At 42.0% G+C, this 23,836-nt stretch overlaps 1 protein-coding gene and 1 pseudogene across 4 annotated transcripts in view; one reads left to right on the forward strand and one right to left on the reverse strand.

The window, feature by feature from the left end:
• Positions 1-3,806, forward strand: part of ATG5 (autophagy related 5) — a 119,614-nt gene extending 115,808 nt beyond the window's left edge. For all 4 annotated transcript variants that reach the window (XM_012539521.3, XM_004264768.3, XM_033418746.2 and 1 more), the window contains one exon: positions 1,601-3,806. In XM_012539521.3, the coding sequence (XP_012394975.1) occupies positions 1,601-1,737 (137 nt within the window). In that variant the 3' untranslated portion in view covers positions 1,738-3,806. The remainder of the gene's footprint in view (positions 1-1,600) is intronic.
• A 9,449-nt stretch (positions 3,807-13,255) lies between these two features.
• On the reverse strand, positions 13,256-23,101 carry LOC101278376 (40S ribosomal protein S3a-like; annotated as a pseudogene).
• Between the last annotated feature and the right edge of the window lie 735 nt (positions 23,102-23,836).

The raw sequence follows: 23,836 nt of genomic DNA on the forward strand, positions 1-23,836 counted from the left end.
CTTCTCAAAGTACTAATACTGTGCTTTCTATAGTATTCTGTATATAGCTTAATCTTTTAGTTATAAATGATTCACATCATTATGGAAACCAATCATTGTATTAATACTGTGATCACAACCGTGTAAAAAGTATGTATAGATGCAACAAAGATTGGTGGACAAATCAAAACAATGAGAGAATTTTTTTAAGTTAGTAGTATTATAAGGTGATATCTTTTTCCAAAATTGTTTTAAGCTATGACACAGTGTTTCAGGGTTTTTTGGAGACATTTATTTGGTTATCTTTGGGGTTGATAATATGTTTGTTAGGTCTTTATTTTTGGCATTCTTTTAGCAATTCTCTAGTGTTTTTGTGTCCTCTCATTGTCAATCTGTTGACTGTCACTGCCCAGGACTGTGCTGCCTCTAATAGGGAGTTTAAATATTTCTTTAAAAGGGTCTCTTGTTTCAGGTGCCAGCCAAGCCATTATCACCATACATCATCAGCCCATTTTGCCTAGACATTTGAGCACTAGGGATGCAAAAGTCATTTTGAACAGAGCAGAAAGGAAAAATAGGGTATTTCCTTCTCATACAGTTCCATGAATTCCCTGTTGCCTTGCTGTCTTCTGTGTTCAGGAAACTGAGAGATTTAGATGTTGTAGATTGAAGAGACTAAAAGAGACAAACCAAGAATTGTGCTAAAGGAGTGATACAAAGTTTCTTGAAGGTTCTTTGTTTTGTTTTATTTTGTTTTCTGTTTTTAGAAAAAGAGTTTGGTTTTACTTTCTTTGTTTTTCTGTAGCAACCAAGCATGCTTCCGTTTTCTTTAAAGATCGTCAGTATATCATACAAAAATCATAAAAGACACAAAACTAATCTTAAATTTAATTTGTAATAAAATTTGAACTTCAGAGAAGAGTGTGAATTTCAGCAACGTTTTAATTAGCGAATGGGTGTTAACAAAAATCAATCAAGTTTCAGTACTCTGAAACAGAAATCCCTGAGTCAGACTCCCAGTTCCTTCTCATTAAAACTTTAACTCTTCTTCTAATAGTCCCTAAAATTTTCTCATACATATATGAACAGCTTTATTGAAAATTAACTTACAGCTCCCATCTGTTTTATTAAACATCTTCCTAAACACTGCTCTTATTCTTGATGACTTCTAGACACATTTCTGTTTTGTATGTTTTAAATATGTATTGACCTACTTCACCCACCTGTCATTTTTAATAGCCGTATAGTACAGTTTTTAATGTGTAACTAAAATAAATTTTGGTCAGTGGGTACAATGGGCTGTTTTCTCCACTGTGGTTTCATTAACGTCAATCTTAGGTAAGCACAGTAATTAAGAAAGAATGAATACTTTCACATATAGCAACAGAATTTTTATCAGAATTCATTGTAACCCTCAGGTTTCTGTTTTGGGTGATACATATTGCAACATTTGAACTTTCTCCATGTCCACATTTCCTGCTCAGGAAACAGACCAGGTTTTTAACCTGTTAAAGCAGTAAAATCCATTTAATTCACTGAGGATTCTCAAAGGCAACAGATTATTTTTTCTTCAACTGTTTTGACTCTTATCGATTATTGTTGGATTTCTTTCTTGGAATAGATGGGGGAAAAAAGAATCAAGTGATGATTCATGGAATTGAACCAATGTTGGAAACACCTTTGCAGTGGCTGAGTGAACATCTGAGCTACCCAGATAATTTTCTTCATATTAGTATCATCCCGCAACCAACAGATTGAAGGATCAACCATTTGCTTAAACGGAATCACCGTTAAACAGGATTTACCAGAGCATGTCACCTTTCTGCTTCAATCAGGTTTGGTGGAGGCAGCCTGACCAGAAACACTGCTACAAGCCAAACAGGAAAAAGATTCCATGTCAGATAAGGGCACTTGGGCTGGTCTTACTTTGCATCACCACTGCTTTCCTCCGCTGCCGTCATTAAACCTCAGCTGCGACATGAAAGACTTTACAGGACCACTGCAAGTCTTCTGTTTTCTTGTAAAATATAATGAAGCTGAAGCCTTTGGCCTAAGAAGAAAATGGAAATATGTGCCACTCAATTTGTATTTCTGATTAACAAATAAACAGGGGTATTTCCTAAGGTGACCATGGTTGAACTTTAGCTCAAGGGAGTGGAAACATTGGTTTAATTTTCAAGAGCATTAGACTTAAGAAAGTAAAAGAGAAATTCTGTTATCAATAACTTTCAGTAATTTTTTGTAAAAGATCAAATTACAGTAAACCCATCTTAATGAAAATTTCCTATGTTTACAGTCTGTCTATTGGTATGCAATCTTGTAACTTTGATAATGAACAGTGAGAGATTTTTAAATAAAGCCTCTAAATATGTTTTGTCATTTAATAACATACAATTTTGTCATTTTTCCAGTACTTTCTGACTCACATACATTAGATCACTGTTTTCACTGTGTGTTACCTTTCAGTCTGGTCATCATTGGCATGGAATGGGTGTAGGGCATAGGATAACTTGTCTCAGGAGCTGTCATAGAATTTCTTGCTGCCGATTTTTCAATCTGTGTTATTTACACCAAAAGTATAAATAATGTTGCCATTTATCACTGTAAATCTGTCAAATCATAGTATCTTAAGCATCTGTATAATTTTACATTTTTTTTTGGAAAAACCCATTCCTTTTCAAGCTAGTGTTTTTCATTGGCCTCAGGTCTAATGTTTCACGGTGGTCCCTGGTAGCCAATCTTTGAAGTTTAAAGATTACCGATCTCCAGACTGCAATAGCTTTTCCTTAACTTTACCAAAAATATTCAGAGGTTACTAGAGTTCTTATTCAAATAAGGAAATTTTTGCTGCACTTTATTACCACGCTGCTGGGATTCTACCAGCTGAACGTACTTGTGCATTACACTTTGTTTCTTGTGAGCTAGCTTGCTGTTCATATTGAATGTTGACCCGTTTGAGTATGCTAAAAGACAGTATCATACAATAATGGTTTTAGATTCCAAAATAAAGATGAATGTTTTTCTCATAAAAAAAAAAATTGTACGAATGTGAAGTGAGATCCTGCTAGTGCTCACTGCTTCCTTTTTCCTTTTATGATTTTCACTAATCAGCAGCAGACTTATCCACAGAATGAGATAAAGTTAGTCAAAGATCAAATATTCTGGAATGGAAAGTATATGCCTCAATCAAAAAGAAAAACACAGGATACCAATATGATCAGAGAAAAATAGAAGCAAGTAGCAAATACTTGGCTAATGTCAATAAAATGAAAAGTGCCATTTTAGTAAGGCGGAAAAAATAGTAATATTTCAGGTACTTAAGGATTAAAAATCCCACTGACTTGTATTTTTTCAAAAGAGGTTGATCTGAATATGATTGTTCACATTAAAAGTGTTTATTCATCTATTCAGTTTGGGGATTTTCCCTCTTGATGTTTTGACAGACTGATGTGAGCTTCAGTGAGCAAAGGGATCAAAATGCCAGGAGTGCTAAGCTGTGAAGAAGATAAGTGTGGTAAGAGCAGTAAGCCTTAGTAGTTTTCACAGACAAGACCAATGCATGGTCTCTGCAGTGGGCTCAAGTGAGCTACTGATCTTTACTTCCAGATTTGAAAGTAAGTTTTATCAAGCCATTTCCCATTTTTACCTACTTGTTCATTATTACACCAGCATCATAACTGTATTACTCTACTCTAGTCCCAGGTAAGTCAAGCTTCTGATACCCAGAGAAAGAATAAAAACAGAAATTAGTGCTGGCTTAAATATCTATTTTTGTTTCTTTTTATTTGAATATTTAAATTTTATGGTTTATTAAAAAATTAAATTAATTTTGTGTCTGTCTTTATTTCTAGAAGTTGAAAATGAAATTTACTATAAATCAGGTTACCTATTGGGGAAATCATTAAAATTTCCTTATTCTTACACCTGTCATAAAAGTTTCTCAAAGAAATAACCGATAGGAGGGTTAAAGGAGAACATATGAAAGAAAACTGGAGAGGACCACAAATCTCAGTGTGCTTGTTTAACTCATCCTCGGCAGTGAGCATCCTAAGGAAATGAAAATGTGTTCTTAAGTTATTGGCATTGTTTAACTAGGAAGGAATAAATGCAGCCTAAATAAAGGAAATCATTGCTTGTCCTTCATAATGTTGTTTTTCACTTGGATGGCCCAAGTTCATGGATAGAGTGAACTGATAAGGACTTTATGTATCTAAAGACCCAAAGTAGCTTGCTCATAGTTAAAGCTGACCTACTAGTCTTTATAGCATGGTGATGTTCAGAACACATTGTAGTCCGTCGGACGTGAACGCAGGATGGGCTGCTCCTGTTATGTTTATTCCCCCATTCACTGGAAGCTAGGTGGGAATGGATGGTTTGCTAAGAAAACAATATACAAGATGTGATATTGAGTGACACTTACTTTTAATGGTAATCTTTCTAGGATATGTTTATATTTTGTAGGCTCTATGAGGTTAACATTTTTTTCTTTCAATTTTCAGAAATATGGTTTACATGGGTCATGCCCAAGAATGACAGTCTCATGTTTTATTTATCATACTGTTGATATTTAGGTCTGAGGTAAGTTGGGTTTCCTTTTAGATGTGCCAACACAGTTGAAATAGAAGTGTAGGATCTTGGAGTATGATAGGAAAAAATCAAGTATGACAGTATTTATAGTCCATTCCATTCATGGTCAATCACTGGCGTGGAATCAGTCAAAATACTTACCTGTCTCTTGAGTTCTGTCATCCACTTATGTTTTTATAAATACAGTCATCTCTTGGTCTGAAAGTATTAAAAATTACCGACACGGGTGTTGGAGAGAAGGACCTCATGCCTCTTTTCAAGTAATTTGAGATTAAATGATTCTTTGTAATAAAAATTCATTTACCACATAGATTTATTTGTCCAATTTTCTCAAACATGAATTACAGATTTGATTCTCCACACTTATTGGCAAATGTAATACTACTATGGAATCTTAGTAGTCACAATATAGGAACCATAGAGTGAAAAAGCACTCTACTTTTAGATCCTGTAGGTGGTTCATTAAGTATTTAAGTTTTTTAATATTTAACTATTCTTGTCAACTGACAATATGTTGGAATGATCACCAGTGAGATAAAGACTAATCTGAAGATTTAGAAATGTCAACATGTTTCAACATACTAATTGATTCTTCTGAAAGTGATGAATTTGGCTTTCCCTCTATAGCTTCCCCACCCCCATATGACAAGAATAAATAAAGCACAACCAGGCTTTTTCCTCTTTGTTTACCATGGTTCTTAGTAGAGTGTCTTGCACATAGTTGGTGCTTTGCAACTATGTATAAAAAAGAAAAAAATTAACAGGATTATTTAATGATGCTTTAAAATCAATGCTGTGTTTTCCTGTTAAAAATACCAGCTATAATGATAGGAAGGACCTTGTTGTTTAGAAATCAATATACAAAGTGCAGTGAGTGCAGGTCTGCAGTACTGGTGAAGACTGGCTTACTCAAATTGGCTACTTTCAGCAGGAACCACTGTGGATCGGAACCTTGCGTCAGTCCACGTTCATTTTAGTTGTAGCATAGACCGCAGCACGGGTCTTCTGTTTCAACATGACTCTAATTTAAGCAGCCCCTAAAGTTTGAGCTATTCTCATCAAGCGTCTAGAGGTATTTATTAATTCTGGCCTTTTCATAAATGAGTGGTTTGTGTCTTGCTTTTGCCTTTAGACCTTACTTCTGAAAATGTAATACATGTTTAGCAAGGGAAATGTGTTAGACCTGTGAGCAGGGTTCTTCAAACTGAGGTAGACTCTTAGGACCAAGTTTATGAAAAGCTTTAAGAGAAATATTTGTCTTTCAGTCTTTTATATTCAGTGGAAGAGGTATCTGCTTCATGTATCATTTAGAAAATACTGATGAACTTTTCCTTCGTAATGTTTACTGTGGTTTATAATAAATATTTGTATGCTATTTGTTTCTCACACTGAGCACAAACTCCATAAGAGCAGAGACCAGGTCTGTTTGGCCCAGGATTGTATTCTCAGGACCTAGCACTGTGCTGCAACACAGCGGACTATATACTACATACTTGTTGAATAAAAGGTTGGAAAAGTCTGTGTAGTATATCTCCCTTTTAGACTCCAAAGCATATTGATACATTAAAGACTTTGAGAAATTCTAAGGTTAAGAGCCCTATTTGATCTAGCATTTCCCAAATTTTCTTGATTATAGGATTTTTCCTCCAGTACCACATCATATTGAACTCTAGTTTGGGGAATACTACATTAAATCGTTACATCCTAATGACCTAGGGTTTAGAGCGTAAGCCTTATCCCACTTTTTCTGACAACTCCATTTGAAAGTAGCTCTTAAGCTTAGGACCCCTCCAAAAAATATCTCGAGTCTATTCATGCCATCCTCTAGCTATGTTCCATTTTTGTCAGTATCATTCCTGAAATTCATTCACCAAGTGTATAATGAGTAATATATGCCAAGCTATGTGCAAGAAATACAATAGGTTAGAACTTGTCGTCGTAACGCTGGGTGGACGGTCTGGGTGCACAGCAGTGCCATAATTTGACGGCACATACAGAGTAAGATGTGGTCAAAGGGCTGGAAACCACAGGGTCTCTTTACAAGACTTCCATCCCAGTATAAAAACTAGGCAAATGGTCAGTCCTTAGGTGTGAAAGTAAGCAGGAATCAGGGGTGAATAATTGCTCTCAGGGAACCTCCATTAAGGTAGGCAAAAGAGCCATGGAGCTGAAATGCGGCATTCCAGGGAACTAATTACCAGAGCTCCAAATGGAAAGGCCAAGCAGAGAGCCTGGCTCCACAGATGGGTGATTTTCTGTGGCACTGGTACATGTGGCAGGCGTTTCTTATCTCTAGGGAGACACTGTACTTGTTTGGGATGTGGTGACTATATCTTTGTGCTGTCTAATGCACATTTTCCAAATAAGCTATGTTGCTGAAAGCTTAAATCCATAATTTGGACGTTGATATTCTTGTTACTCAAAACTGTTGGGTTTTAGCTTTCTTTTACAGAGACAGTAACTCAGTGACCTGTTACCTGTATCTGATCTGTTGTGTGCAGGCCTAGAGAAAAATTTCGTGCCCTGACTACTAGCCTTTTTCTGCGTAGGCCATCTCAACCATGCCCCCCTTAAGAATTTGGTCATTCCTAAGTGCCTGTATTTCAATAGTTCCTTTTGTCATGGTTTTGAAATTAATTATCATGTAATATGAAATGTCAACTTACCTGCAGTCTCTGATGTTCCATAGTGATGCTAACATTCAAGTGTGACACAGAAAGTTATTGATGATACTGCTGACGTGTGAAGGTATCAACTGGAGCCAACTTTAGATGAGGGCTAGCCAGGTGGGGGCAGGGGTTGGGGAGGAGTATATATATATAAGCAAATCAGGTAAAAGTTAAGTTACTTTGGGGTTGTACCATGCATGAAACATTCGAATAAAAAAATAGAAATGCCAGATAGGTTGTGATTAGCTGTAGTTCAACTCTAATTCAGATGCATGGTGGACACTTTTCATTCTAGGCAGAATGAAGACCATGCCTTAGTCTTAGAGCATTTAGGATATCTTAGTAAAAACCAACTCTGATTGCTAATTCTGTGTTCCGCATATTCTCCCAAATCTTAAAGAATTCTACATGATTCGTCTATTCAAACATTTGTTGAGCAAGTAGGGTAGTGGATATTTTGAGAGAAAAGACATGGTCTCTGACCTTAAGGGACCTCTGTAAGAGGAGAGAAGACAAAAGTAACTACAACATAATAGTTGGATATTGCAATGAGAACATACAAATAAACCACTATGAGAAAAATGGAGCTGAGAGAATGATTTACTTTGAGCGAACTAGATGTTATCTTGCTTGACCTCTCAGAAGCATTTGACAGTTCATCACACCTTCATTCTTGAAACACTTTCTTCACTGGACACCACACCCTCCTCCTGGTTTTCCGCCTACCTCAGCCCCTTTCTCAGTTTTCTTTGATGATTCTTTTCTTCACTCCTAAATGTTGCAGTACTCTAGGGCTCAGGCTTTGGTCCTCTTCTCTAGCTACACTCAGCGTGTGAGCTCATCCTGTGGCTTTTAACAGCATATGTTTTCTGCAATATTAACTTCTCATGAGTTCCAGACTTCTACCCAACCACTTACTTGACAACCATCTTAGATGTCTAATAGTTCAAATTTTATTGAGTCAAAGCAGAACTCTTGATTTTCTGCCCGTACCTGTAGCTCTCTCTTTCCCATCCTAATAAATGCAACCCAGCCCCAAAGCCTAGTATCTTTTTTTTTTTTAATTTATTTATTTTGGGCTGTGTTGGGTCTTTGTTGCTGCGTGCAGTCTTTCTCTAATTGCAGCTAGTGGGGGCTACTCGTTGTGGTGGCTTCTCTTGTTGCGGAGCATGGTTCTAGGCGCACAGGCTTCAATAGTTGTGGCTCGTGGGCTCTAGAGCGCAGGCTCGGTAGTTGTGGCGCATGGGCTTAGTTGCTCTGCGGCATGTGGGATCGTCATGGAGTAGGGCTCGAACATGTCTCCCCTGCATTGGCAGGTGGATTCTTTTTTTTTTTTCTTGCGGTACGTGGGCCTCTCACTGTTGTGGCCTCTCCCGTTGCGGAGCACAGGCTCCGGACGCGCAGGCTCAGCGGCCATGCCTCACCGGCCCAGCCGCTCCGCAGCATGTGGGATCTTCCCGGACCGGGGCACGATCCCGTGTGCCCTGCATCGGCAGGAGGACTCTCAACCACTGCGCCACCAGGGAAGCCCGGCAGCTGGATTCTTAACCATTGCGCCACCAGGGAAGTCCCCTAACCTAGTCATCTTTAATTTCTTTCTCCACATCCGTGTCTAGTCCATCAACGAGTCCTAATGAGTCTACCTTAAAATATACCCTGAATATATTTTTTTTACCACCTCCACTGTTTCCACCAAAGTCTCAGCAATCATTGTCTCTCCTGGACTACTTAACAGTAGCCTCTTATCTGGCCTCTCCTTAAAACATGTGACGTCATGGCAGTTCTTTGATGAAAACATTCCAGTGTCTTTCCAGCCCACCAAAATAGATCTAAAGTTACCAAGTTCTGCTTGATCTGATCCCTGCTTCTGACCTCATCACTCTCTGCCTCCACTACTTTATTATGTCTGTACTGGCCTCCTTCCCCACCTTGTCCTTTAAATACACCAAGATGGTTCTCCCTCTGGGGATTCTGCATGGCTATGTAGCTAACAGTTATTGAGTGTTCCAGGCACTGTTCTAAGTGCTTTTCAGGTATTAACTCATTTAGTTTCAGAGCTGTATGAGATAGTTACTGATATTATCCCCATGGGGAAACTGGGGCACAGGAAAATTAAGTTACTATACTAGCATCATGAGGTGGGTAATAGATCTAGGATTTAAACCCAGGTGGAACGGGCCAGGTCCACACTCTCACCCACTTTCTGCAATTGCCTTAGCTTACCTTTGGTCTCACAACAGAGTGTAAGCTCCATGAGGGCAGGGATATTCTTCTCTTCATCCTCTTACCTCTAACGATGCCTGACATATTGCAGGGCCTTATTGAATATTTGTTGAATGCGTAAGTTTCTAAAGCTTCTATTTGAGTAGGTTAGGAAAAGCCTCATTGAAGAAGGCTTTTGAGCTGGAACTTGAAGGGAAATTCTTTTTTCAAGAAATTTGAAAAAGAGGGAAGGAAAGTGAGATACGGATATAGATATTCATACAGAGAGAGGTATATGAATAAAACCTCAAAGATTGTCTAATTGGGCTAAGTCACTTGCAGGAGAGAAGGAAAGATATGACAGGAAAGGTCTGTTCTGAGAAGATTATAGAAAGCCTTGAGTACCAGGCTAAGGAGATGAGATTTTATTTGGTGTGCAGTGAGAGCCACTGAATATTTTTAGTAGTTAGATCATATGTTTAGAGTAACTTTTTGAGATGATGACTCTGGTAACATCTTGTAGAGAGGTTTAGTATAGGCTGAGTCTGGGAGACCAATGAGAGAAAGGCTGCGATGATCGAGTCACTAACATCTCTTGACTATCACAGTAATCTCAAAAATGGAGTTCCTGCATCCACTCCTGGCCCTGCAATTCCTTTCTCCATCTGGCAGCCAGAAAGATCATTTAAAGCTTCAGCTCAGGTCTTATGATATTGTGATTTATAATAAGAAATACATATTTGGTCTTTTTGTCCTTTCCGGCCCAGAGCTCCTAAAACTGGGAATTTCCTAGTGATGAGAGCAATCACGATATCTTTCGTTATGTTATTGATGACTTGTGAACCACACCTAAAGATGGGGGCTGGTTGCTGGGAGAACCAGTCATGTGATTAGAGGTTTGGAACTTTCAGTCCTACCCCGCCTTGACCTCTAGGGAGGAGAAGAGAGGCCGGAGCTTGAATCAGTCACCATTGGTCAATGACTTAATCAGTTATGCCTAGTTAACGAAGCCTCTGTAAAAACCCAAAAGCTTCCTCAAGCTTCCTCGTGGGTGAATTCATGGACATTTGGAGAGAATGGCGCCTCTTCCCACATACCTTGCCCTATGCACTTCTTTTATCTGGTGGTTCCTGGTTTATATCCTTTTATAATAAACTAGAAAACAAAATGTTACTCTGAGTTTTGTGAGGTGTTCTAGCGAATTAAGTGAAAAGAAGCGGGAGTTGTGGAACCCCTGGTCTACAGCTCTTGGTCGAAGGCCAGGCAGCAGCGCGGGTTGGCGATTGGGGTCTGAGGTGTGGCCGGAGGGAGGAGGCAGTCCTGTGGGACTAAACCCTTAGTTCTGGAAGGTGATGCTATTTCTGGGCAGATGTGTCAGAATTGAGTTGAATTGTAGGATTCTCTGCTGGTATCTAGAAAATCGCTTATTGGTGGTGTGGGGAACATCCCCCTCCCTGGACTTTGACGTTGGTACAGAACCATTTTAGGTCCATTTTCTCCTCTGCTTGAAATCTTGAAATGGCTTCCTGTTGTCTTTAAGGAACTCCAAAATCCGTACTATACACAGGCTTTGCAAGATCTGGCTTCTCCCCAATAGATTTATTCCCCATTACTCTTCCTCTTCATGATCCAACCATACTGTACGTCTTTCAGATTCTCAAAGCATGAAGCGCTCTATTAATACAAACTCTTGCCTCGACTATTCTTTCTCTCTGGAATGTCCTCTCCCACCACCCGCTTTTGCTTGCTAATTCCTACTTATCCTTTCTCTCGGTTCCTCAGGACTTTCCTCTGTAACTGCACAATCCCTTCTTGGTAGGGTTGCTGATGTAGCAGAGTAAAATACAAGATGCCCAGTTAAAGTTGAATTTCAGATAAACAAGAACTAATTTTTTAGTATAAGTATATCCCTTGCAATATTTGGGGCATACTTCTACTAAAAAAATTTAGTTGTTTATCTGAAATTTACCTTTAACCGGACATCTTGTATTTTAACTGGAAACCCTGCTTTCCAGCTAGATTTGGTTATTCTCTCCCCTAGCTCACTCTTTACTTTTCCTCAGTATTTATCTCCCTTGTATTCATTGATCCACATCTGTGGTACCTGTAAGGCTGTAAGTACCATGAGGGCAGGGGTGAGTCTTCTTTGTTCACCAATGCCTAGCACAGTGCAATAGCATGTCATAGGCCCTCAATAAATATTAAATGAGTGAAAACAATAAGAGGCTATTAGAGTTCTAGAGGGAGGCCAGGACTGAAGATACTGTCTGGGAAGTTTTCTGCGTGGAGGTGACCTTTGAAGCAGGAGCAAGTGGAGGAAGGGAAGAACACAGCAAAGGTATGGAGTGGAAAGAGAAGACCCTGGGCTAAGCTGAGGGGAATGCCCCTGCTTGGGTGGCAAAAAGAGGAAGAAGGGCCAGAGACAATAGAGCCAGAGAAAGAATTCATAACCTGCAGAGGGATCTAGGGAAGTCACAGGGACCGGGCCTTTGGATTTGGCAGTTAAATACTTCGGACCTTCAAGAGAGCTAATTCGGGTCTGATAGCTGTCAGGTTGCGTGCAGACTAATCTTGAGAAATTTAGTGATGGGGAAAAAAAGGGTGTAGCTGAGCTGTTAACATGGTGGAGAGAAAATGTCTGTGTGTGTGCGTGTGCATGTGCGTGTGTGTGTGTTTTATGCATAAGGGAGACCTCAGTGTGTTCATAGGTGAAAGGGGAGGAATCAGTGGAAAATGACAGTGGTCATCCTGGAGGAAGGAGTGATAGATGGTCTTGGAGCAAGTGGAGGGGGTGGACTCAGAAAAGAGGAAGGATGTTTCACAAGTAAGAGGAGGAGGGTGGGACCAGTGATTATTAATTACAGTCATTTCTGATAAGTGTGACTCTCTGGTCTCAAAAAATAAAAAAGTCACATTGTCCTTATTACTAAAGATTATATCCAGTGTTCACTAAAGAGTATAACCTGAATTTGAACATGATTAAGGTTTCTTAGCCCAGCAGCTTTTCCAACTGTGACAAGCATGGGAATCACTGCCTGTTTAAATGCAGATTGTGAAGAGGAGGTGGGACAGGGCCTGATGATCTGCATTTCCAAAAAACACCCCAGGGATGCGGTTGCTGCTGTCTTAGACCTTCCATCTTTGCTTCCAGGATGCTTTTTTTTTTTTTTTTTGCAATGGCAGCTGAATGTAAATGTTTTACATTGGCCTAACCTTGTAATGGAATTTATGTGAGAAATACTGAACACCCTTTCTTCTGAAGTTAGCTGAAATAAGGTTGAAATACATCTTATCACAAATGTGTTCTAGTTTTAAAGAACTCAAAATGCTCATGTGTATCTCAAACATTAATTTTCTCAGTGCTAAGAAAGGTTGTCTTCAGAATTTGAAACCATATTGTTTTGGAATATTAGAAAACGAAATTGCTTAAAAGCAGAATGTGATCTTGATGAAATATTTATCTGTAGTGAATTAGTATTATTTAAATTTTATTTTATTTTATTTATTTTATTTTTGGCTGCGTTGGGTCTTCGTTGCTGCACGCGGGCTTTTCTCTGGTTGCAGCGAGCAGGGGCTACTCTTCATTGTGGTGCGTGGGCTTCTCATTGTGGCGGCTTCTCTTGTTGTGGAGCACAGGCTCTAGGTGCACGGGCTTCAGGAGTTGTGGCTCACGGGCTCTAGAGCGCAGGCTCAGTAGTTGTGGCGCATGGGCTTAGTTGCCCCGCGGCATGTGGGATCTTCCTGGACCAGGGATCAAACCCATGTCTCCTGCATTGGCAGGCGGATTCTTTTTTTTTTTTTTTTTTGTGGTACGCGGGCCTCTCACTGTTGTGGCCTCTGCCGTTGCGGAGCACAGGCTCCGGACGCGCAGGCTCAGCGGCCATGGCTCACGGGCCCAGCCGCTCCGCGGCATGTGGGATCTTCCCAGACCGGGACACAAACCCGCGTCCCCTGCATCGGCAGGCGGACTCTCAACCACTGCGCCACCAGGGAAGCCCGGCAGGAGGATTCTTAACCACTGCACCACCAGGGAAGCCCTATAGTGAATTATTGATCAGTTATTTTTTTGAGGGATATACTGTTTGTTGATTCAAAGGGACTTCTCAATCTTTTCTACAAGTGTTTTTAGGGTATTAGTATGATTCATTATTAATGGTCTAGATATACTTTTTAAATGTTAACATTTAGCAAAGTAATGCTTTTTTTCACGAATAAGATCTTTTATTTGTCATCATTAAAAGTGTAAATTTTAAACAGATTCTTGTACTACTGTCTCATATCCACCAGCTCGTTCGACTTTAGCACCTGTCTCATCCACAGAAGCTTTTCCAGAACTACTACCTTCACCATGTGACACTCCATGAGTTTTCCCAATTCAAACTTGGGCTTCTTCAGCATTTTTACTTTCCTAACAAAGACATCATAGAGCAGATAAGTAGACTGGCAAGCCTTTTCTATGTCTTTTCCAATGCTGCCTGGAATCAATTTATTGACCACTTCTTTCAAGTCATTTGTCTTCACCTCTTGGGTCATGGTTTCCATCATCTTCTTCCGGATTTGGCAGACCTGTTGGTGCTGGGCATAAGAGGTCTTCCGAATCTGACTGTTACATTTTTTAGTAAAACCCACACAGAATAGACGAAGCAAATAACCATGGGTAGTCTTGACACCAATGTGAGCTTCAACCATGGTCTGCCATTTTTTGACCATGGAGCACATTTTCTCACAGGTAAGATCCATGCCATGGAAATCAGGCAATTTTTTGCCCTGAACATCTTCAGTAATTAGCTTGAATTTTCTAAATGCAGCTTCATCATTCTGCAGATCAGCAAGGCTCACTTCAAAAACAGAATCCGGGGGCTTCCCTGGTGGCGCAGTGGTTGAGAGTCCGCCTGCCGATGCAGGGGACACGGGTTCGTGCCCTGGTCCGGGAAGATCCCACATGCCGCGGAGCGGCTGGGCCCGTGAGCCATGGCCGCTGAGCCTGCGCGTCCGGAGCCTGTGCTCCACAACGGGAGAGGCCACAACAGTGAGAGGCCCGCGTAATGCAAAAAAAAAAAAAAAAAACAATTCGTAAGGTCATCAGATGTGATTTTGATTTCTTGAGTTTTTGTGACTAGTGTTTTCCCAATATTTCTTATATTGACACATAGCTAGTGCTTTCACATCATACCAATCTTTCTTAGAAAATGAGTCAACCACTTTCTTCTTGGCTCCCTTTTTGCCACTTTCGTAAGGTGCTTGTTCTTGCCAACCACCGTGGTGGTGCTCAGAGAGCCAAAAAGCCAGCGTAATGCTTTTTAACAGAAAACTGCAATATAATGTAAGCATGCTGTTTACAAAATAACTATAGGACTTATTTTTTTATTATTAATTCCTAGTTTTGAACGCATAAACTATGATGAATGTCTTCCTCTTTCAATCCCATCAGCATACTTCTGTCACTTCATGTAAAAGTTTATTTGAGATGATGTTAAAAGCCAGGACTAGACAGGTGGAATAGCCTGCCTGTCACCCGACATGGGTCAGATCCTGCAGAAAGCAGAGGCTCAAAGGTAATCAAGCATAGATCAGAAAAGGAGATTATTATAACCTGAAGACAAAATTCAAAATTTTCTTCCTCTGGAATCATTTTTAAAAGTTTCGGGACTTCCCTGGTGGTCCAGTAGTTAAGAATCTGCCTTCCAACGCAGGGGACATGGGTTTGATCCTTGGTCAGGGAACTACGATCCCACATGCTGCGGGCAAGTGAGCCCACGCGCCACAACTACTGAGCCTGCATGCTCTAGAGCCCGCACACCACAACTAGAGAGCCCACACGCCACAACTACTGAGCCCGCGTGCTCTGGAGCCCGCGCACCACAACTAGAGAGAAGCCTGCGAGCTGCAGCGAAAGATCCCACATGCTGCAACGAAGATCCCGCGTGCTGCAACTAAGACCTGACTCGGCCAAATAAATAAATAATTTTTTTTAAGTTTTCTTCATTTGTAATACTTTGTACACGTGCAAAATGCAAAAGGTTCCAAGCGTGTACGGTGAAAGTCTCCTCCCTCCCATGCTGTCTTCACAGAACTCCCCTTTGTCAACCAGTATCTTGTGTCTATTTCAGAAAACAGCTTTACTTTGTATGTTTAATATTTCATATTAATACATATAGTCTGCACTATTCTTAATAGCTACATAATTGGATATGATTTTTCCATAATTTCCCCCAATTTGAATTTTTCTTCATAAAGAAAGTTACATGCAACTGAATATATTGAGCATTTAGGACCATTAAGGAGGAATGTCAGTAGATGCCTACAGGGAAATTCAACATCCCTCTAAACTGTTCCCTTATATTTGTAGAGACTGTATCAAAAGCTTGAAGCCCCTGCTAACTCTCCATTCTTACAATTCTAGGAGCCCCTGCTGGGTTTAACAGGACGCTAGAACAGAGCAAAGAGGAGATGCCATTCACTCCTTCGTATCAGCAGACCTACCGGTTAATACCATCAAGGAATGCTCCAAGGCACTTCCATGCCTGTGGGTGAACATTAGAACCATTCCAAACCAATGCTAACATCTGCATGCTTTCCAGAAGACCTCTGATGGTGCAGAACAATCATCACCATGTACAAAATGCAAATCCAGTGGGCACCTGGGAGACCTCACATGACAGTAGTGGTTCTGGAGTTCAAGTGGAGTTCCAGCAGGACTTTGTCTGTTTATCTAGTCTCTCATCTATTCAATACACATTTATGAACATTTACTGTGTTCCAGGCACAGTTCTGCTCCTAGGGGTATGAGAAGAGAGACAAGGTTCCTGCTTTCGGGGAGTTTACATTCCAGTGGGGAATAGCTGGCTCCACCTCACCAAAGCCAGCCAGTCTTTGTCTTTCTTCCTCATTCTGGTCATTGCTTTCTCTCATTACCAGCTCCGCCCCACACCTCCACCCACCCCCCCCCCACACACACACACACGCCTACCCTCTCTAGTCAACCCGCAAACCTGCATTCTCTGCTCTTCGTTTCGTCACCCCGGATGCCCTGCCTGTGTATATGCATCTATTCATCTCCCATGTGCCTAAGTGTCTTCTTTGTGCCCAGCAGGGTTGGAAGCTCTTTGTGGGCACTCCATAAAAGTGACTGAATGAAGGCCCGGCTCTTGGCATTAAGGCTGAACTTTTTTTAAAGTAAGCTTTTAATTTTAAAACGTTTTTTTATTCACAGAATAGTTGCAAAGATAATGTACAGAGTTCCCGTACACCCCTCAGCCAGCTCCTCCTGTCATTAGCACCTGACATTACAATGGTATATTTGTCACAATTAATGAACCAATACTGATACGTTGTTATTAACTAAAGTCTATATCTTACTCAGATTTCCTTAGCTTTTCCACTGATATCCTTTTTCGGTTCCAGGGTCTCATCTAGGATGCCACACCACAAGTGGTTGTTGTGTCTCCTTAATCCCTCTGGTCTGTGATAGTTTCTAGTCTTGTTTCTCATGCAGTTTTGACAGATTTGAAGAGCTCTAGTTAGGTATTTTGTAGAATGCCCCTCTAGTTGGGTTTCCCTGATGCTTTTTTTATGGTTGCACTGGGGTTGTGGGCTAGAGGAGTAGTGCCCTTCTCACATCTTGTCGGGGGTACATGCCATCCACATGACGGGACAGTACAATCAATCTTGAACACCTGGCCAAGGTACAGTTTGCCAGCTTTCCTCACCGAAGGTGACCCTGTTCCCCTTTTACCTACTTTGTTGCTTGGAATCAAGTCACTAAGTGCCTTCCCCCTCCCCTCAAGGGGGTAGGGGGTGGGGAGAATTAAGCTCCACCTCCTGGAGGGTAGTATTTATGTACATTATTTAAATTCTTCTGTAAGAAAGATGTAACTCTCCCCCTCTTTATTTATTTAGTCAACCACTTATATCAGTGTGGACTCTCATGCATATTTATGTAAAGATTTGGGTTAGAATCTGATACTAGGCTATTTATTTTGCTGCTCAAATTGTTCTGATTTTGGCCATTGGGAGTTCTTTTTAGGTTGGCTCCTGTGTCCCTTTGACATGCCCCATCCTTTTGTTTTTTGAGTGTTTCTTTACTTTCTGGCACTACTGTATATTTCCTGCCCCAGCCTTAGAATCAGCCATTTCTCCAAGGAACCCCGGTCCCTTTTATTGGGGAGGCCTGTTTTTCAGTCCAGACCTCAGCATCACTTACCCACCCACTCAGTCAGCCTGTCAAGGAATACCTAGGTATATTCTTCTCTCATGCTGATCATTGAACCAGATGTGGGATATACAGTGGGGAACAGAGCATGCAAGTCCCTGCCTTTAAAAGCTAGTGATGTGGCCTACGAGACAGACAATGAGCAAGTCTCAACAAAGAAATACGTAATTATAACTTTGATACGTGCTTCAAAGGGAAGGGACATGGCCCTCAGATGAAAAATAACCTAAGTCAGGGACCTGGGTTGCATCAGGTGGCCAGAGAAGCCCCCCATGGGTAGCTAACATTTAGATAGAAAGTTGCTGAGAACGATTCAGCCATTCAAAGAGCATAGGGAGGAGTGTTTTCAAACTGCAGGTTAGTGGGTCATGGCTAGCTTTTTAAAAAAAGGACAGAACATACCAGAAGTGTTATCATGTAAAACTAATGTTGCCTTTATTTATAGGTTGATGTATTTACTGGTTCATGGTATAAAATATTTCTTACAGGGGAGTATTGTCAAAAAAACAAGTTGAAAGCAAGTGTTTTAGGAGGAAATAAAGGCAGATTGAAAGCTCTGAAAAGAGAAAAAGCCGTAACATACTTGAGGATCTGAAAGGAGGCCAGTGCGACTGGGGAGTGAGCCTAGGGTGTGAGAAGAGGCTGTAAATGTAGGGAGGTGCGCAGCCCTCGAACAAGGCCAGGGCCCAGGAAGCCTCGGTATTTTCATTAAGGAGCAATGGGAAGTCATTGGAGGGTTTCAAATGGGGAAGTGTTGATATTTAAGAAGATCTTTTAGGCTCCTATGTGGAGAATGGAAGGAGAGGGCAAATGAGGAAGCCGGAGCCAGTCAGCGAGAAGGGTCGTACAGAGGGAGGCCCCAGCAAGAAGAGTCACTAGGACATGCGTTCACATTCCATTGTCAGTCTTGTACTCCCAGCCACTAGAACAATGCCTGGAACACAGAAGACCTTCAGTGTATACGTGTTGAATGAGTAAGTTACATGACTGTAGTAAAGACGGAGAGAAGTGGTTGAGTCAAGACATGTTTGGAAACTGGCAAGTCTTGCTGACAGATTGGGTCTGGGGGAAGTGGACGGGCAGAGTGAGAGCCCTCCCTCACACACTGCACCCCGCCAGTGCTGACATTTGCTTGCTTTCTCTGCTTTGGGCAGTTACAGGATCCTTTAACTGTTTAGACTGTTTCTACCTCTGTGCTTAGTCATAGTGGCCAGAAGTGGAAATAACAGAATTTTTCAAGAGAAACTGAGATTGAGCAGAATCACAAAAAACAGTTCTTAGCACAGATTTTCAGACCCGCAGATTTTATAATCTTTGATGCCAAATCTCTGAAGTTCTGTGAGCGCCAATCACTAGCAAATAAAGATCCTCAGAGGGGCACCAAACTCCCTGGCGTTTTAGCATTCGGACAGGGAGCTGGCTGGGGGCCGAGGGTAATCGTGTATAGCTATGTGCCAAAGACCCTTCTCCCACCCGATTTTATGTCTTAGTAAAATATATTGTGGCCAAATCCTTTCTTGATACTCCTTTTCTTGACAGTGCTGATGCCTGAGGTCTGCAGCTGGCTGCCCACTTGGCCGCTGGCTTCCTCAGCAGAGGGCAGCCACCTCCTGTCACTGTGGAGGGACTGGGACAAGGACAGGCCTAGACAGAGCCAACATGGAGCAGAAAACAGGAGGAGCCAGACCCCAGGTACAGAAAAATGTGAGTCCTCTCTGGAAAGTCGGGCACCAGAGATGGGCGTGCTCCAGAAATGCTGATTAATTTTGAAGCGTTGGTCCTTTTGGTCAGATGGGTTTCATGCTCTTGACTGAGAAACCAAAGCAACCATCAGATGTTACTGGGAGTGATGCCAGTGGTGTTTGCATTGGTTAAGAATTTTCATATGACAGAATAACAAACTCATACTGGCTTAAGCAAACAAAGGGATTGTGTTAGCTTACGGCCTGAGAACTCCAGCACGCAGTCTAGAATTTAAATCTTCCTCGCGGTGCCAGCTCCATGCCCGTTTTGTTTAGAGCACTGCCTCTTCTGGGTGTCGGCTTCATCCTCAGGCTGGCAATTCTCTTGGCGGCACAAATGGCTGAGGGAATTTTGAACCTTGTATTCTCCAATACACCATCCAGGAGAAGGGGGATTGTCCCCTCTGGTAAACCCACAGAGGGCTGAGGAAGCCTTTTTTCCAGAAGCCCTAGGAAACATTTCCTCAAATCCCACTGGCCTGAATCGGGCTGTATGCCCACGCCTGAGCCAGTCACCATGGCCAGGTGATGGGTACTCTCTGCTTAAGCACATCAGGGCTACCCCTGGGAGCTGGATGTATCCAGCTGTTAGAGAAGAGGGAGACCGTGAGGGGGTGGGTGGTTCCCTCAAGGCAAAATGTGGGTGCTGTGGCAGGAAAAGGGAGGAGAGGGACGCTAGGGAGGCAGCCTATGTATGTTTACTACATCAACATCATTATTATCGTGATAAAGGCCAAACTGGAGGCAGTGCAGATATAGATAAGGAAACCTTTGTTCAGAACCCCAGTTCTGCCTGCTTCTAGGTGAGTGACTTAACCTCTTCAGGTCTCAGTTTCTTTATCTGAAAAGATGTGGATGAAAATACCTCAGGGAGGGTAAAATTCATATATCTAATTATGTCATATATATATATATATATCTGAAAATATATGAGGTTATATATTTGAAAAAGTAAAAATAAAATGAGGTACTTTTTGTATTTTCTCAAAGTGGCAATTACAGTCAGTCTTGTAGAAGCCAAGACTGAGCCCACGTTGCTGCCTAGTAGGACGGCAGGTGGAAGGAAGGCTTTCCTGGCCACCGAGTGTTGGGCAAGTCAGGGCCCATCTCGTGTCTTCATGGCGAGAAAGAAGTTTCACTGGTTCAGAACCAAACTTAAGCAGCAGGTGTTCAGGGATGGGGTGTTGAAGTTTCATCTCTGATTTTTCTATGAAATCGTTCAGGTTACTAAAATGTCGGCCCTCTTCCCTTGTTTAAGAGCTGGTTTCATTTCTAATGACACAGCACCATCATGCCATTCCTTGATTTAGTCATGAGAACCAAAACTAATGTGTGGCCAGTTTCATGTCGTTTTTATAGCAGTTAGTACAGAGAACAACAGGCTCTTGTAAAAACAGATGTATTTGCTATCTGTTTCTCTATCTGCTGCCTCTCAGGCTCAAAACCCTATTTCTAAGATGGCGTGGTCCTCTGGTTGGGCCTTGTGGGAGAGGCTCCGGCAAGCTGCTCTTCTCAGTGGGAAACCTTTTCATAAGAAACAAGAGTCCCAGCCCCCAAACATTATAAGAATTGTAAAGGGGTGTCAGAAAGAGACCTTTCACCTTTTGAGAGAAGATTCACTTGGCATTAATGTCTACTGTGAACCCAGAGGAGGGGGTTTTATTTTATTTTATTTTTCTTTACATCTTTATTGAAGTATAATTGCTTTACAATGGTGTGTTAGTTTCTGCTTTATAACAAAGTGAATCAGCTATACATATACATATGTTCCCATATCTCTTCCCTCTTGCGTCTCCCTCCCTCCCACCCTCCCTGTCCCACCCCTCCAGGTGGTCACAAAGCACCGAGCTGATCTCCCTGTGCTATGCGGCTGCTTCCCACTAGCTATCTACCTTACGTTTGGTAGTGTATATATGTCCATGCTTCTCTCTCACTTCGTCCCAGCTTACCCTTCCCCTCCCCATGTCCTCTAGTCCATTCTCTAGTAGGTCTGTGTCTTTATTCCCATCTTACCCCTAGGTTCTTCATGACATTTTTTTTTTTTTTGTAGATTCCATATATATGTGTTAGCATACGGTATTTGTCTTTCTCTTTCTGACTTACTTCACTCTGTATGACAGACTCTAGGTCCATCCACCTCATGAGCCTCTGTAAACTTCTTCAAGGCCTTGTGGTATTAACATGAAAAAGTGAGCATATATTTAGCATTCCTGGAAAAAGCATGGCCTTCCTATTAATGCTAATACTCTCATAATGACACCACAGCCAGTCTCCTCACAGAGGCTTTATCATCTACAGTGTCTCTATAGGCAGGTTAGATAACAAATGTTTACAGATGAGGAAACAGAGACATTGATGGCTTCAGAGAGAGTGTTGTGGAATTTAATTAGAGTCCTGGGCTAACCTCTGCTGTGTAATTGCTTGATCTCTCTGTGTTTCCTCACATATAAAATGCAAAGAATAATAATAATAAAATCCCTCATGGGTGGTAGTGTGTTAGTTTCTGCTTTATAATGGGTCATGTAAACGAATGCATGTAAAGTGTTTACACCAGCACCTGGCACATAGTTTTCACTCGATAAATGTTTGTTGCTGTAATTATCATTACCTTCACTATCCTTTTTTCTCAATCGCAAGTTAAATGACCTTGCCTCTTTGACTCACACGTATACAACCTACCTACTGGGTCTCCCCCCAACCTCAGTTATTCATTTGATCTTGATCTCAGTTTGTTGAATGTTGAATATTGAACTGAATTCAAAATGTTGAATATTGAACTGAATTTCATGTTATGTGGATCCAACTCACCTGGGAGACCAGATTGGGCAGTTATGCCTCCTGTTCTTTGCTTTGATTCGGAGCCTGTGCTATGCTGTAGTCAAGCCCAGGTCACCTTCTTGGCCCAGTTTTAAATGTTTCATCCAGTTCAACCAACATCATTTCACTTAATTCCTGCATTTAAAAAAATTTCCACATGGGAACATTGTCAAGAAAGCCTTTCTGTAGTTCACTTCTTTTTTTTTTCTTGCGGTACGCAGGCCTCTCACTGTTGTGGCCTCTCCCGTTGCGGAGCGCAGGCTCCGGACGCGCAGGCTCAGCGGCCATGGCTCACAGGCCCAGCCGCTCCGTGGCATGTGGGATCTTTCCAGACCAGGGCACGAACCCGTGTCCCCTACATCGGCAGGTGGACTCTCAACCACTGCGCCACCAGGGAAGCCCTGTAGTTCATTTCTTTATCTTAATTCATTCTTTGTTTCTTTCAACCAATATTCTTTACTGTGTTCACCTGAGCAGTCCCACTAATATTGCTGGTATTTATTGCTTCGCATATGTACATCTTGTCCCTTCTCTCAGATTGTGAATTTCTTGAGGCCAAAAGCCATTGCTTCTATTTCTTTGCATCACCTGCAAGACCGTGGGCAGGTCTGCCTGGGGATTAACTTGTGGAAGGGCTGTGACTGCATCTATGGATCTCCCTGATCCTTTCCCTCTGCTTACAGCCTCTTTCTTTTCTCCTAAGTGTCTCACTAGGCCTTAAGCAAGCAGAGACGTAGATTTCATTGTCCGGGATGATCTGTCCTGTATTTGGGGCTTTGAAGGTGATACACCCAGGGGCGTCCTTGGACTAGGCCTCCAACATCCTCTGTTGGTGTATGTGTTGGCAAATTACCTGCCATTTCCTCCAGCAAACGATCACATCTCCCGTTCATGTCTCATTGTGTTTTCCTTGGTTTAATCTCTCTCCTCCTACCCACAGTCTTATCCTGCTTTTCCCTGATTCTCTTGCAGGCCTGTCCCATTTCCTGGCCTCTGTTCGTGCATTGGCCATTACTCTTGTTCGACCCTTCTGTGTGCCTCACTTTGGTTTCTGTTCCCCCTGTTCTTTTTCTTTCACTTTCCCCCACCCACCAGCCCTTTTTAACAGTGTCATCATGACTTACAGTTTGGGAACATGGCCCTCGCCATCTCCCACATTACACAGCCGCCCCAGCTTTCGTTTGCCCAGCATCCCTCCCCTGAGCCAATTTGGCAGGACGGAAGCTCTGCCACGGCCAGACGCCAGCACCAACTCTTACTGTGAGCCCTGCTTCATGCCCGTCTGCGGAAGCAGGGGCAGGGCTGAAGATGGAGGCCACAGAGAAGGACCCCAGACCTCTCCTCAGCTTCTGCTGGGATGTGTGAGTTGGGTGTGACCCCAAGACTCAGAACAGCTTCGCTCTGTGAAAGCGCGAAACAGGGAGGGTTCTCTGAAAGGAATGGTCTGGGCTGCGGGGAAGAGGTGGGGTAGCACATGTGACAGAGACCCAGGAGGTTTCTTGTGCTGACATGACTTGGCCTCCTAATCCACAAAACTCAGCTGAAACACCCAAGCCAATGAATAACAGGGTCCCGGCCATAAGCAGAAAACGCTCTTCCCTTTTTCTTCCCTCCACCTCACCCATGCA

The sequence above is a fragment of the Orcinus orca genome, chromosome 12, assembly GCF_937001465.1.
Source record: "Orcinus orca chromosome 12, mOrcOrc1.1, whole genome shotgun sequence".
Taxonomy (NCBI): domain Eukaryota; kingdom Metazoa; phylum Chordata; class Mammalia; order Artiodactyla; family Delphinidae; genus Orcinus; species Orcinus orca.